The sequence below is a fragment of the Alligator mississippiensis genome, chromosome 2, assembly GCF_030867095.1.
Source record: "Alligator mississippiensis isolate rAllMis1 chromosome 2, rAllMis1, whole genome shotgun sequence".
NCBI classification, from domain to species: domain Eukaryota; kingdom Metazoa; phylum Chordata; order Crocodylia; family Alligatoridae; genus Alligator; species Alligator mississippiensis.
This window is the reverse complement of record NC_081825.1, coordinates 211,564,011-211,577,434: the sequence shown is the minus strand read 5'-3', so window position 1 is coordinate 211,577,434 and position 13,424 is coordinate 211,564,011. Positions and strand designations below refer to the sequence as shown.

The 13,424-nt window shown below is 36.3% G+C and overlaps 1 protein-coding gene across 6 annotated transcripts in view; it reads left to right on the top strand.

Moving 5' to 3' along the window:
• Positions 1-13,424, top strand: part of GAS2 (growth arrest specific 2) — a 161,330-nt gene that overhangs the window by 77,218 nt on the left and 70,688 nt on the right. For all 6 annotated transcript variants that reach the window (XM_019477079.2, XM_019477080.2, XM_019477076.2 and 3 more), the window contains one exon: positions 8,498-8,561. In XM_019477079.2, coding sequence (XP_019332624.1) covers positions 8,498-8,561 — 64 coding nt within the window. The remainder of the gene's footprint in view (positions 1-8,497; positions 8,562-13,424) is intronic.

Sequence of the window (13,424 nt, the reverse complement as noted above, 5' to 3'; positions counted from 1 at the left end):
TGGCATTCCTGTATTCATCTTTTGTGTTGGTATATTCTGTATATATTATATACATATTTATGATATGTTGCACTGGCTTCTTTTGATGCAATGACTCAACCACCATTTACTGGAACAGGCTCTGTAAACAATGATCTGTGTTGTTTTAATATCAGTGCTAGAGTGAAACACAGACACCTCTACCCTCCATTTGAGTATTGCTTTTTCACTTCTGTCAAAAATATTAATGTGCATTTTGATTGCATAACATTTTATATGTACATATTTGAGCAGTTTTTTCATTGTAATAGCATTCTCTATATTTTCTCAAAATAATTTCACATTGAAAAGAAAGTCTTGATTTGGCCACTCTTTTTCAAATGATATATTTACAATTCCCAACATTTAATTGTATTTCAGATGCAGTTGCATCAGAATAAGACTTTGTTTCTGTCTTTCACATTGTTTGACAAAACGATCCACATAATTGTTGAGTGTGTCTTGTCAATTGAGGACTATAGAAGCATCTTGGACTATTTAATAGCACTGTGAAATTAAGTTAATGTAAATCAATATATCAAAAGTGCTTGAATTATTTGTAATTCATTCCATGCTGCGTGTATCATAGTCACGATTTTAGTCCAGCTTATATTGCATTTGAAAAGCTTTTTTATAAATTGAGATTCCTATGACAAATACAGGATTAAATTTGACGTAAAAGTAGAGAAGTAATTCTTTTTATCTGAAGAAGAAGTAGTGTCATGGTATCACGCTTTCTAGTAATACAAAAAAACTTGCATTTGAAGCAGAAAGGCTAGAAATAGACATTTCCAAATGAAGCGTATCAGTTGTGCTGGGATTTGTCTTGGCACAGCTGATCTGCTTCAGTGGGCGAAAAGCACCTCTCCCGTTGTGCCAGCTGCTGATCTTGGGGGACAAAGGGCAATGTATTCCCACTTCCAGAGACACACCCTTGGCAATCTCAGCCTTGGAACCAGACTGGAGTGTTGAACTTGCTCCAGTATGATTTGAAGGCTGAGACTGCCAATCAGCTGATTGGCAGCCCTAGCCCCAGGACCGCACCAGCATGTCCTGGCTTTCCCCACTAACAGAGACCCATTTCTGATATTTCTGGGGTGCATCTCTGGAAGTAGGTAAAGTTGGGACTTCCTACTTGCAGAGACGTGTGCCTGGCAATCTTCAGGGTAAGTCTGTGGAAGTAGGAAACCCTGACTTTCCCTGCTTCCATAAACATACCTTGGAGATTGCTACAGATGCATCTTTGGAAGTTGGGGGGAAAGATTAGCAGGTGCCTCTGGGGCTTGAAGGGCCTGATCCTGTGCAGGAATTCCTGGGGTGTGTAGAACTAGAGCCTTCAAACTCCAGAAGCACTTGCCTATGGCAGCAGAAGAGTGCAGGCAGCTCCAGCTGTGCACACTCTCTTGACATAAAGCCAATAGATGTCCATCACAACAAGGCAGCACAATTTATTACTACCTCTTCCTACAGCCACATTGTGGTGTAACAAAAGTTTTGGATGTCTATTTGTTGACACTTTGTGTTACCACAAGTGACAAAAGGTGAGGCTTGCCCAAAGAATGAATTGGGGAAGATTTTGAAAGAAGGGTGTGTTATGTTTACAAATCAATTGTAAAGGAAAGTTAGTTTTGTTAAATGGAGGGAAAGGAAGTTAAGGAAGCCAGAGAAGAAAAGGTTATAGTAGCTAACAGTAAAATTATTTATAATATTTGGGATTGTTTATATCATAAATTTATGCATGTTAAAGGATATCAACTTCTTTGGTGATTATGAGAAGGCAGCAGTGTAATTAGAACAGGATTTTAAAAAATACAAATGAGAATAAAGTTGTTAATTTCCTTTATAAGTCAGTGATAAGTGTCTACATGCCTTTGAAAGTCATCCCCAAAAGGTCAAGGAGTGGCTTAGGAGCAAAATCCATACTACAATAATGCAGTCACTAAACCAGTTATAATATGTTAATTTTGTTGTTCTAAGCCTTTAAATTGATAGTGAAATCTGTAGTTGACCTCTCCATACACTTTCCATTATAAAACTTTGTGGGTGTGTCTAAACAAGATACTTCACTGCATATTGGATTAGTCTAATGTGCAGTAAAGTATTACCATGTACACATGCTCTGGACTTACTGCACATTAAATTAGTCTAATGCACCATTTTCTAGTACCCCACATACAGGTACTAGATAAATGGTGCATTAGATAATGTGCAATAGGCACATGTGTAAATGCTCCCGGTCAGCCAAGGCAGCAGGGGGCCACTGCTGCCTGGCTAAGCCCCAGTGCAGGGGGAGCTGTTTCCCAGCCCCATGCACAATGGGACAAGCCCCTGTGCCCCCTGACAGCCCCTTGGCTGGCACCTGGGGGAGCCTGAAGCTCCCCTTGGCTGCTACAGAGACGCAGAGCAGGGCAGGAACAGCCCTAGGCCAGGCTGCTCCTGCTGGGTACATATCTGCACCCAACATGGCACACCTGTAGACGTGTTCTCGGCCACATCTAACTGCACCTTATTTTACTGTGCATTAATTGTACATGTAGATGCACCTGTTTTCAGTTGCTTATAATTTTGTCATACTTAAAGTAATTGGGCTGAAATTTTCCATGTTGCGTCAGGCAGAATTCTTTTTTGGAAAGTTTTATCTAAAACAGTTTAGTTATTCCTGAGAATTAGAGAAAATACTGGATGAGGCAGGAGTGGGGAAAGCATTAGTACTAACTGAACTAGTACTAACACAGTTGTGCCAGGGGAACTAAATTCTGTCCCTGCCTTTGCCATAGAGTTAATCTGGACAGCTGGAGAAATCACTTAAACCACAGTGTTTTTCCAAAATTAATTGTGTACATCTTATTTTCTGGGTGCCTGACCTGGGGCTTTAGGGGTGCCTGTACACATACTCCTTCTTGTTCTAATTAGAATGCATTGGAGCAGACTTGATTAATTGAGTCTGTTCTGAATTCTAATTAGAACAGTTCAGCGTTGCTGCAGCGTCATGTGTATTAAGCCTCTGAATTGTTTTAAATGGCCGCAGGATGCTTTATCTCAACTTTGTTGAACAAGTTTTAGATAAAGCATCCCGTGGCTATTTTTAAATACATGAGGGCTGAATACATGTGACGCTGTGGCGTTTTAATTAGAGTGACTGCCTGAGAACTGCTTTAATTAAAATTCTTCCTCTCTCCCACCTCTGAGTTCATGTTATAGGCAGCTTAAGGTTTTCTTTGTAGAAGTACTGTACACTTATCCCTGCAACAGAGCTCAATGGGAGCTCTGTTCAGATTATGTAAAGTGCTACACAATGCTAAATATTCTAAGCATCTCAGGTGGGGCACTAAAATTAGTTGGTTATTTAGACCACTAGTTTTCATCCTATGGTCCACAGAACCCTGAGTATATGCAGACTATGTCTAAGGGGTTTGTGAAAGATGACTGTGATCAATCAGAAGTATGTGTTACCCACACTTACAATTCAAAGGGATCTACACCTCCATTCAGAATTTTTTAGGGGTCCACAAATGAAAAAAGGTTGAAGGCCACTGATTTAGACTTTAATCACTTACTTTTTCATTTCAGCATACCTCATGGGAGCAATGGAACCTCACAGGAGTTTAGAAATTGTGGTTGCATCTACATGTGCATTAACACACTTTAGTTAATGTGCATAAAATCTAGTACCTCCATTGTGAGGTACTAGGAGAATGTACATTAGCCTGTTTTAGTGCACATTAATTAAAGAGCATGGGGAACTTGTACATGTGCTTCAAGGGTGGGGGTTGGCTCTTTAATTAGAGTAGCTCCGAGAGCCACTGTAATTAAAGCACCATGGCATTTTGTGTATTAGCTTCCCTGTGCTTAAAAATGGCAATGGGGGAGCTTGAACTAAAACTTTTTCAATGAGCTTTAGTTCAAGCACCCCTGCCACCATTTTGAACCATGGGGATACTGATACCTGAGTCGCAGAGGCTGGCCTAGAGCATGGTAATTACCACACTCTACCAGATTTGATTAATCTAGTCTTCTCTGATGCACTGTAATTATAGTGCATTGGAGCAGCCTCTGCACTTATGTACAAGCACCCATGGTTTTTAACCAATGCTTTATGCACATTAGCCTATATTAATGCCTATTAACTAAAGAGCATGGTTTTTAATAACATTTTAATGTGCATTAAAATAGGTCACTCTGCATTAAAGTGCACATGTAGATGCACCCAAGAAGTTCATAAAGGACAAAGATAAGTACACTGTAGAAAAGTTTGTATAAAAATCAGTAATCCTATATTTCAGGAGAGGATTTGGATGGTGTACAGCTAATTATACATGAATACATATTGCCCTAAGAGAATAAAAACTGTTTAATAGCTGTCAATCAAATGAGTGCCATCTCTCCAGTGTGCAGAATGACTCAAAGTTCCTGCATCATAATGGAAATGCATACGAGTCTAACTTAAAGTTACATGAACAACTTTAACTTCATCATTTCTAATTCTGGGTTATGAGCTTGATTTTTTTCAACCTCAGCAATTTTTTTACTGTATTTTGGGGGTGTCAGATATCTTACAGTTTGATCATAACTGTCTTAGTGCTAGTTTAATAATGTTGCCATCCTATTATTGTTAGAAAAAGTTAAATGTGTAGTAAGAAAATTAATTTCAAATACAAAAACATGTTTTTTTTCAAAATAATTAATCTCAGATATTGATAACAGTTCCTCAACAGAAGTTTTCTTGTATTTATATGCAAAATGCATAAGGGATTAAAAAGTCATACAAGCTAGATAAATTTGTAAAATAATAAGAAACATATATTTTTGTAATGGTATACTTCTGAAAGTCAGAGTGAATTGTTGACAAGGAATTTTGAATATCTCCTTCTTTATATTCATGCATCCATACTAACCAGGGGTATAAATGAGAAGCTTGTCCCTAAGTAAAGGCAGAATGACCTTTACTTACTTTGGTTTAATTCTGTTGAATTAGTATAGTACATTAGAAATTAATTTGTACCTTCAGTCTTATTTTGCTGCTTATAATTCCTGGATTGTCAAACTGAATATTAGTTATAGTTGTAATAAATATGGTATTTATTCATGTATGAAGCTTTATATATATAAGATCAGATAAAGTTTCAGGTTAGAAAGTTGAAGTGTTAGTTCTAATTTAAGGGCCTATCTTAATTCAGATTCCAGTAAGTAATTCAGAAAATTATGAATGCAGTTCCCACAGGAAGCAAAAGCACACCATAAGTACAGATGTTAGATTTCTATCTGAGTCTGTAATCACTCACTCCAAAAAGGAATTTCCTCTAATTCATGAGCATATAATTCTGTATCATAATGGAAATGCACAAGAGGCTAAATTCTATATTTAAAAAATATATATGTTTGTAAATTTATGTGCTGCTATTACAGACCTGCTTTTAACCCTTCAGTATAGATTTATTAAACAGTATTCCTAATTTGTTGAAGTTTAGGTAATACATACGCATTCAGCTCAAACCCACAGACAGCCATCCATTTCCCTGTTCATTTCCACATTATCATTCAAATATATTTTCTTTCATAACATTTTCAAATGAAAAAGTAAATGGACTTCACACTAACAAGAAAGATTTCAGAGGATTTGTGTATACCTTTTATCAAAGATATGAAACATTTATAAACATTACATTTAGCCTCATAGCACCTCTGTGAGAAGTTGTCTTATTTTGCAGAACAGAAAAGTATAAAACAACCAGTGTTTTAAAAATATGTAACGATATTGGGTTCCTCTTGGTTTTTGGGAGCCCTCATGAAGTAAAAGTTGTCCCAAGTTGAGTATCCAAAATTGAAGCACTTCAAATCATTGCTCATTGAAATTTTTGCTTTTAATGACATTCCCAAGGTCTCACAGAAAGTTCGTAAGAGCGGTAGGAGTAAAACACCGGTCTTTTGACTCTAAGTCAGTGGTTCACAACCAAGGTGTCATGAAATCCTTTAAAGGGTACTGTGGGATGCTGCACAATATAAACACTGTTAGGTGTACAAGCACTGTGCATATGATTCACAAGATAAACCCAGGGATTTCAAATAGGAATCCACAATATCAAAAACATTCTGACCTTTTGTGGTCTTTTTTTGCAACAGAAGAATTGATTTATTATTTTTCTGTTGTCAAAAAATGAATGCAAGCTAAGAGCTGTCGTTTTCTGAAGAGTGCCTTGAGTCTCAGAAGGTTGAGAACCATTGCTTTAAGGTCTTCATTTAACTCCTAATCTCACAGATTTGGTAGGCAATAGGCAATTAAACAGAGCTTCTTGTAATGTAAGAATTTTGTTTTGAGAATCTAAATTATTTCTAGTGGGCCCTGTATTCTATACAGAACTTTAGTTTTCCTCTGAACTTCCTGAATTTGCATGCCTGTATAGTCCTCAGGAATGCTAACATGTGCTGTTAGAAGTATTGCATCACTGTACTCGTATCACATCACCAGATGTTTGTTTTTATGGTTGGTCATTGCCTGCACAGCTTGCCATGCCCTAACAATGGTTTCACTGTTTCACATTGATCATCATGAAATGCATGAAATGTGTCTGGAATATTGTGAGTCTCACTGAAGTGCATTGCTTTAATTTGATAAGTGGAAGTTTGAACACTGACACAGACTTTGCTTTTTTTTCATTGAAACCTTTTCCCTATTATGTTTACAAATATTTTGACCAAAACTACACAACTCAGATTTTTCCTCAAACTTCAGTAAAATGTCTGCATATATAAGCTGGAGGTTGGAAATATCCCCTTGGGATATTTCCAAATGGCTTTCCATTTTTAGTTGGAGGTATATTTATGCATTCTTAACATTGAGATGCATTTTGTATAACTGACCTATTTTTTTTTTTAAATCAAAATAGTTTTCAAGTAAAAACAGCAGAACGTGACTCTGGTGCCATGAGTGTAACTTTTTTAATATTACAACTCCTCAATCAGATTAAGTCTTTTATATATAATTTTTTGTGGCAAGGAAGGATTTTGAGAAAGAACAACTGTCCATGTCTTTATGTCTCTTATCCTAATAACAGATGGCTATATGGTGGAAATTCTTTTCCCAAAGCCCTGCCTCTATACTTTTTTGCTAAGCAATTTTCCTTCTGGAAACAGGGGGAAAATGCATTGATTTTTTTTTTTCTGGATACTGCAGCATGAATGAAACTATAAAAGTCTTTAAGCAAGATCATTAGCTCATGTAAATGATCATGTTCCCATTAAGGCCAATGGCACAATGAAAATTTATATCAAGTGAGGATCTGTCCTTCTTTGTATACCTTGTTTTAGGAGATATCTAGCTCTCCTACCTTTAGTACTTTTAGCCATTGGCTTTTTTTTTAACCTGTTTGAGTCAGATCAGTCTGCTAATTCCTTAAGTATTCCAGCATGTCCAAGACAGAAGCTTCTTGTCTGCTGGTTCATGTGAAAATAATTTGTTTATTTTTCAAAAACCAGATTCTGTTTCTGGGCATGGATCCATGGGAAACTTGTCCATATCTAGCTATGCCTAAAGTTATCTACAAGAGCAGGCTTCCATTATAGCAGGTATTTCTTGAGAAAAGGAAACAGTGCGCCTATAACTTTTATTGTCTGATGCTGTATAATCAAATAGATTGCCACTATCCAACATGCCTCTTTGCACAATTTTGGTATATTTTTCCTTATATATTTCACCTGACCTCTCTGGGAGGACTTATCTCTGAGTTTTGCAAAGCACAGACTATGGAACATAGTGGAACTTCTACCTAAGAGATTCATAACATGCTACAGCTGCTTCCAAAGCTTAACTTTTCAAAACTTTGGGATGTTTCTTCTGGTCTTTCCCTGGACTCAGGCATGACAGCTTGTCTAGATGCATCTTATTAGGGAGCAAGTATTAAAGGTAAGTATATTTCTTTTAAGGACTGGATAAGTTCATTGAATACCCTGCACTCCATTTGAAAGCAACATGAGTTTTGGATGCGTAAGGAATTCGTGACCAAATTTGCAGAAGATTTTTATTTCACTTATACATTTTTAATATTTGCTGCTTTAACTAAATGGAGAAAAATGATATCCTGTGGAACACTACCTTTTTAATTTATAAAAAGTGATACAGAATTTCTTTGATGTGTCATTAGGTTTCATTGTTCTGTAGGAATGCTCCATTCATTTTATATGGTTATGAACAATTTGTATCTCATTGAATAGTATAGGCATTTTTATTTGGTGGTATTTTCAATGGAGCCTGAGGAAATTTTTAATTGGAGTGTCTAAACCCCTTAGGTACTTTGAAAACATCAGCCTTGGGTCTTAATTCTGTAATAATTCAGTCAAAACTGGTTTGGAAGCCAGAGGATAATTTGCCTGAGAAGGGGTTCAGGGTTAAGAAGTTGATAATGGCCACTAATAAACTTATCACCAAGATCCTTAAAATACCCTTCTTATAAATACTTTTTTCATTTCTATTTTGCTTTTACAGTCCTTCACAAGCAGCCAAGAGAAGTATGTCTTTGTTTGTTGGAACTTGGAAGGATTGCATCCAGGTAGGCAAAAATATTTAAAGAATTAAGAAATATTTACATTTTCAACAGGACCAACTATTGAGAGACCAACTAAATTCAGCATGTCTTCAGCTAACTTTTATATTGGCCAAGTTCAAGGCAAACGCCAGTTAAGGGTTACACAAAGCAACTTGTGGGCAGTTGTTCAAATAATATAATCTAACCTGCATTACTATGATGACGATATTTGTCTGCTATATTCATATTATAAGGGGAAGTATGGGGGAACAGAGATGAAAAATTTAAGGTTGAATTTTTTTTTTCCTTATAATATTCAATTCAATCCTTTTTTTTAAACAATTGGGACAATTTTTTCTGTAAATGTTCTGTTACTCCAGGGTCTAAACCTGATTCTTTTGTATCTTTTGGACTGATTTCAGTCTTAATAGATTTGGCTGTCAGATATCTTGATCTGGCTTCATTGGAGGATTATTGTAAGGAACTATTCAGTGTGAAAAGGATTTTGCAAGCTGGCCCAACATTATTATAATTCAACAAAGAATTACTATTTATTATTTTTTTTAAAGAAAAAGTTTTCATTTAAGCCTAAACCAAACCAGAAATGTTTTGGAGCCTGAAACTGCTCAGACAAATAACAAAAGCAGTGAAAATGACAAGAATTGCAATTTCAGTCAGCAGCTGCAAGACATTCTCCATTTCTCTGGCTCCCTGGTACACCTGCCAATGCACTATTTGGATATGGAAACCCTGCAGCTTTCAAGGTCCACTGTCTGCAGGAGGCCAGCCAGCCTCATCTACCCTAGGTGTGGAGACCATACAACCCCACAGTAGACTTTCCAGGAATCCAGGCAGGGTTGGTTTCAATGAAAGTTCATTGAATCCAAGATGTTTCAAACAAAACATTTGGAGCTCAAAACATTTCAGAATTGGAAAATTTCCCATCATCTCTATAAGAGAACAAATACAGAATTTTGTCTACAACATATAATTTTTCCACATTGCGTTGTATATTTTGGATTCTCCCATTTGAACTGTTTTCCAGTACTCCACAAATGCAAAAATAAATGCTAAGCCACATTGTACTATCCCTTATTAAGCACTGCTCCCCTTGCCTTAAAAAGAAACGCAACAGTTTGATTAATCTATTTATCATTCCATGGTCAATGGGAATTTAATTAAACAAAAAAAGCCAAGATATGGCCCATAATTCATCCCTGATTTAAACTAGCTTGGGAGTAGAATAACATGTAATTGGTCCTCCTTTTGAATTGTTGCTCTTCCCAACCCCCCGTTTCCAAAAATATTCTACCCCAGTTTGGGACCTGCATATTCTCTGTAGTCTACTAAATTTCAGAACAAAAAACACTGGGAAGGAAAAAATATCAGTATTATGTAATTTAAATGACAGGTATGTAATAGCAGTGTTGCTTTAACTATGCTAAAATCTAGCTACAGGGGAAATAAGCATGATTAGAACAGGGTCTGTATTTAGTATGGTCGTGAGATTTAACATAGAAAAAGTATGTTAATAAAACTATCACTTCTATGATACTGCTTTAAATTACCCATAAGAAAAAAACCCCTGATAAGTAGGCATTGTCTTTGCTTGTTTTAAAACCTGTTTAATCAAAATATCAATCCAACTATACTGACACTCTTTGGGGTCTACTTCTCAAAAGAGGAATTCAAAGCTATGTTACTAAAAAGGAGTCTCAACAGATTCCTAAGCAGCTAGAAAAGAAAGAGGCACCCAGCATAAGTATATTCCTCCTTCAAAACAGAGAGAATTATCAATTCACCATTATGATCCTCCCGTGAATGTCTCAAAACACAATTTTCTCAGACTACTGCTTGTCTGTAGAAATCAATAAAACTCCCATTCAAGTAAATGAGAATTAAGTTCATGGTCGCCGTATTACTCTGAAGTCAAGTAGGAGACAGGGTACATTTGTGTGTGTGTGTGTGTGTGTGTGTGTGTGTACATACAATTTGTTCTTTCTCTCTCTGATTAGCCTATAAGGTCTAAACCTACCCTGCCTTCTAGATGGATCATGCCCAAGATATGTGACACACAACACAGGTGGTTTAGGTAAAGAAAAAATAACTTATGCTGGCCTAGCAAACTTGAACTCTTTCTACAACAAAACCTTTTAAGGTTCTGAAATGACTGGAGACTTTTTCTGGCTATGAAAGGAAGACAGAGGAAACAAACAAACAAAAATATCTGCTGCCATTTAAAGAGGCTTAATGTAATTATTGAAGTCAACAGAGTTACTCCAGCATTGCACCAGTGAATTTATTCCTGACGTTTTCTCAAGATAGTGTCAAATTACCCTCCAAAAATTTCTCAAGATAGTGTCGTATTTTGTAGATCAGGGGTCTGAAGTAAATTTTGGTTCACTGAAGCTTATGCGCTCTTTCTAAATAATCTTATTAATCAGTCTGTAAAGGTATATATTTACTTTGCCTTCTTTCTTTTCACTAACATCGATGCATCTCTATTGACTTCAGTGGAATTTTGGTAGTTTATACTGGTATTCCATAGGGGAGAAACAAATGGTTGTCAGTATTCAATAGCCCTGAAAAACTCCCTGACTTCTGATTGTGTAGGAAACAGAATTCTGACCTTCAGTTATATTGTGCAGTTTCAGTACATGCAATGGGCCAAACTGCATAGACTAATTTCACGTGAGTGAATTGAAGCCTTTGGGAAAGACAGATGAATTTCACAGGGGATGAAACTGAGTAGTGCAACCAATAACAGTCTCTTTCCAATCAATAGGACTGTGCAGATCCAATTTTCTAAGTGTAAAGTAAGAGTGGCTCCAGTGAAATCATTGGTATTTCACTGATGCAAAAATGATGCAACGAAAGCAGGATCTGTCTCCATGTGTATAAAGATACTAAAGAAAGTTTACATTCTAGAAAATAAATTATATGCAAATATATGTGTGTATACAATATCTACTATTTTTCTGGTGATATAACACACCGCAGCTAAGCTGTCTGCTCAGCAAAAAGAATTGAAATTCCTCTTACGTGGCTATAAAACCTTTTTTTCCCTTTGGTTAATCAGCCCCCAGATGTCTTTTGTTCAGAAATTATAGTCTATTGAGCAGTTTCAATAACTTTCTGTTATTGTACTTAATTTTTCCTTGGGAAAAATAGGAAATAGTGCTCTTAGAAGTCTATCAGGGATCACCTTACAGTCTCTGTTTGTGCTTATGGAGAAGCCAGGCCAGAAAGGAGGAGAGAAGGAAATTCCCAACATAGCTCTTAGAACAGGCCTTGCAGCTCCTTTGAATGGCAAAACTCTCCGAGATAAAGAGGAAGATTTCTTGTGTCAGTTTAAACCTCCAATGACTTTGTTAGATTCTGGTGCAAAGTGTGGAGACCTTTTGGTTTAAATTTAATTTTAGCTGATGAATGGAAGGAAGTTGGAATATAATTATTATGCATAATGTCCTTACAGTCTGTTGTAACAATCAAAATCTGAGGTGGATTAGATTATGAAAAGCTGCAGAAGCAAAGAAGCAGCATTCCTTAGAAGAGTGGGAAAGGTTTATTTGATGAGTAAGGCTGCATGCAGGTGTAGGCTTAGAGCCCAGTGGGAATGTAATGATTTACAGCCTGTCGGCATCTGCAGACAGACAGGAAGTGAATGGATTGTATATAAGTGTTCTCTCCAATGTTGGCTGACTTTTCATTAGGCAGACTGCACCAGTTTGCAGCCAATACAAGCACAGATTTGGTTCATAGTTTTCTGTATATTAATTCACTGTGCAGTAGTGTGAGTAAATTGTGATTTATAAAGAAAAAATACAGGAGCCAATACATGTAGAGATGCTCTTTCCAGATATGACTTTTTAGCTCCATGATTATGTTAATTTCCTATCATTTCCTTATTTTTTGTTCAGCATTTTAGCGGCCAAGTCTTCCTTTGGTATAAATCAGCACAGTTTTAAATCTGACCCTGGGTTTGAAATTATACAATAAACTATATATTTTCTTTCAAGAAATAGTATATGTAAAAACTTGTGGTTAGTATGATGGGCTTAAGCTTTAAAGAAATTAGTATTTAAATAAAGATATTTGTTTTGCTTTTGTTGTTTAGTGTTCACATAGAGAAAAAAATGGGGATGTTATGCTATGATTGCTAGGACAATAAAATGGGCATCAGGACTCCAGGATTCTATTCTCAGCTCTCCTGGTGACATTTGTCAGGTCACTTACAGCTAAACTGTCAAAAGAGTCAATGAATTTCAATGCCTCACCTTTGGAGTACCCAGCTGGAGATGCTTGCTGGCCTCAATTTCCATATCTATTTATCCATCTTTAAACAAGCTATAATACCTGTCATGCTTGTGTGCAGGCTTAATAAATTCACCTTTGTTAATCAGTCTTCTCTCAGATAGATTAAATTTAAAGCTACTATTGAGCAACTTAAGTTGTTGTGATTCTTTCAGAAGCTCCAAGGGGAAAAGGTAACTACAATCCAGAGCAATGCTGTTAAATATGTCCATGTAGTATAACATTTTTGCAAAGTGTTGATGACAAGCTATTCATACACCAAATAAAAGAGCATGTGTGTATAAATAGTTCAGTAACAAACAGAACACTGAATTATAATTACATTTATTTGAAATATGATTGAGTTAATTGGTGTCATGTTAATTTCCCTGTACATACTGTATATACTCAAATACAGGATGACCCTGAATATAAGATGACTTCTAATAGATTCTACATATGGAAAATTTATTAAATTGTTATAATTTTCCAAGTCTAGAATCTAATTATCAGAGTGTTGCCTTGATTTCATCCCCTTCCCATTGCTACAGCTGGGAAACTTGTGGATGAGGGAGAGGGGTCCAGAGTCCTCTT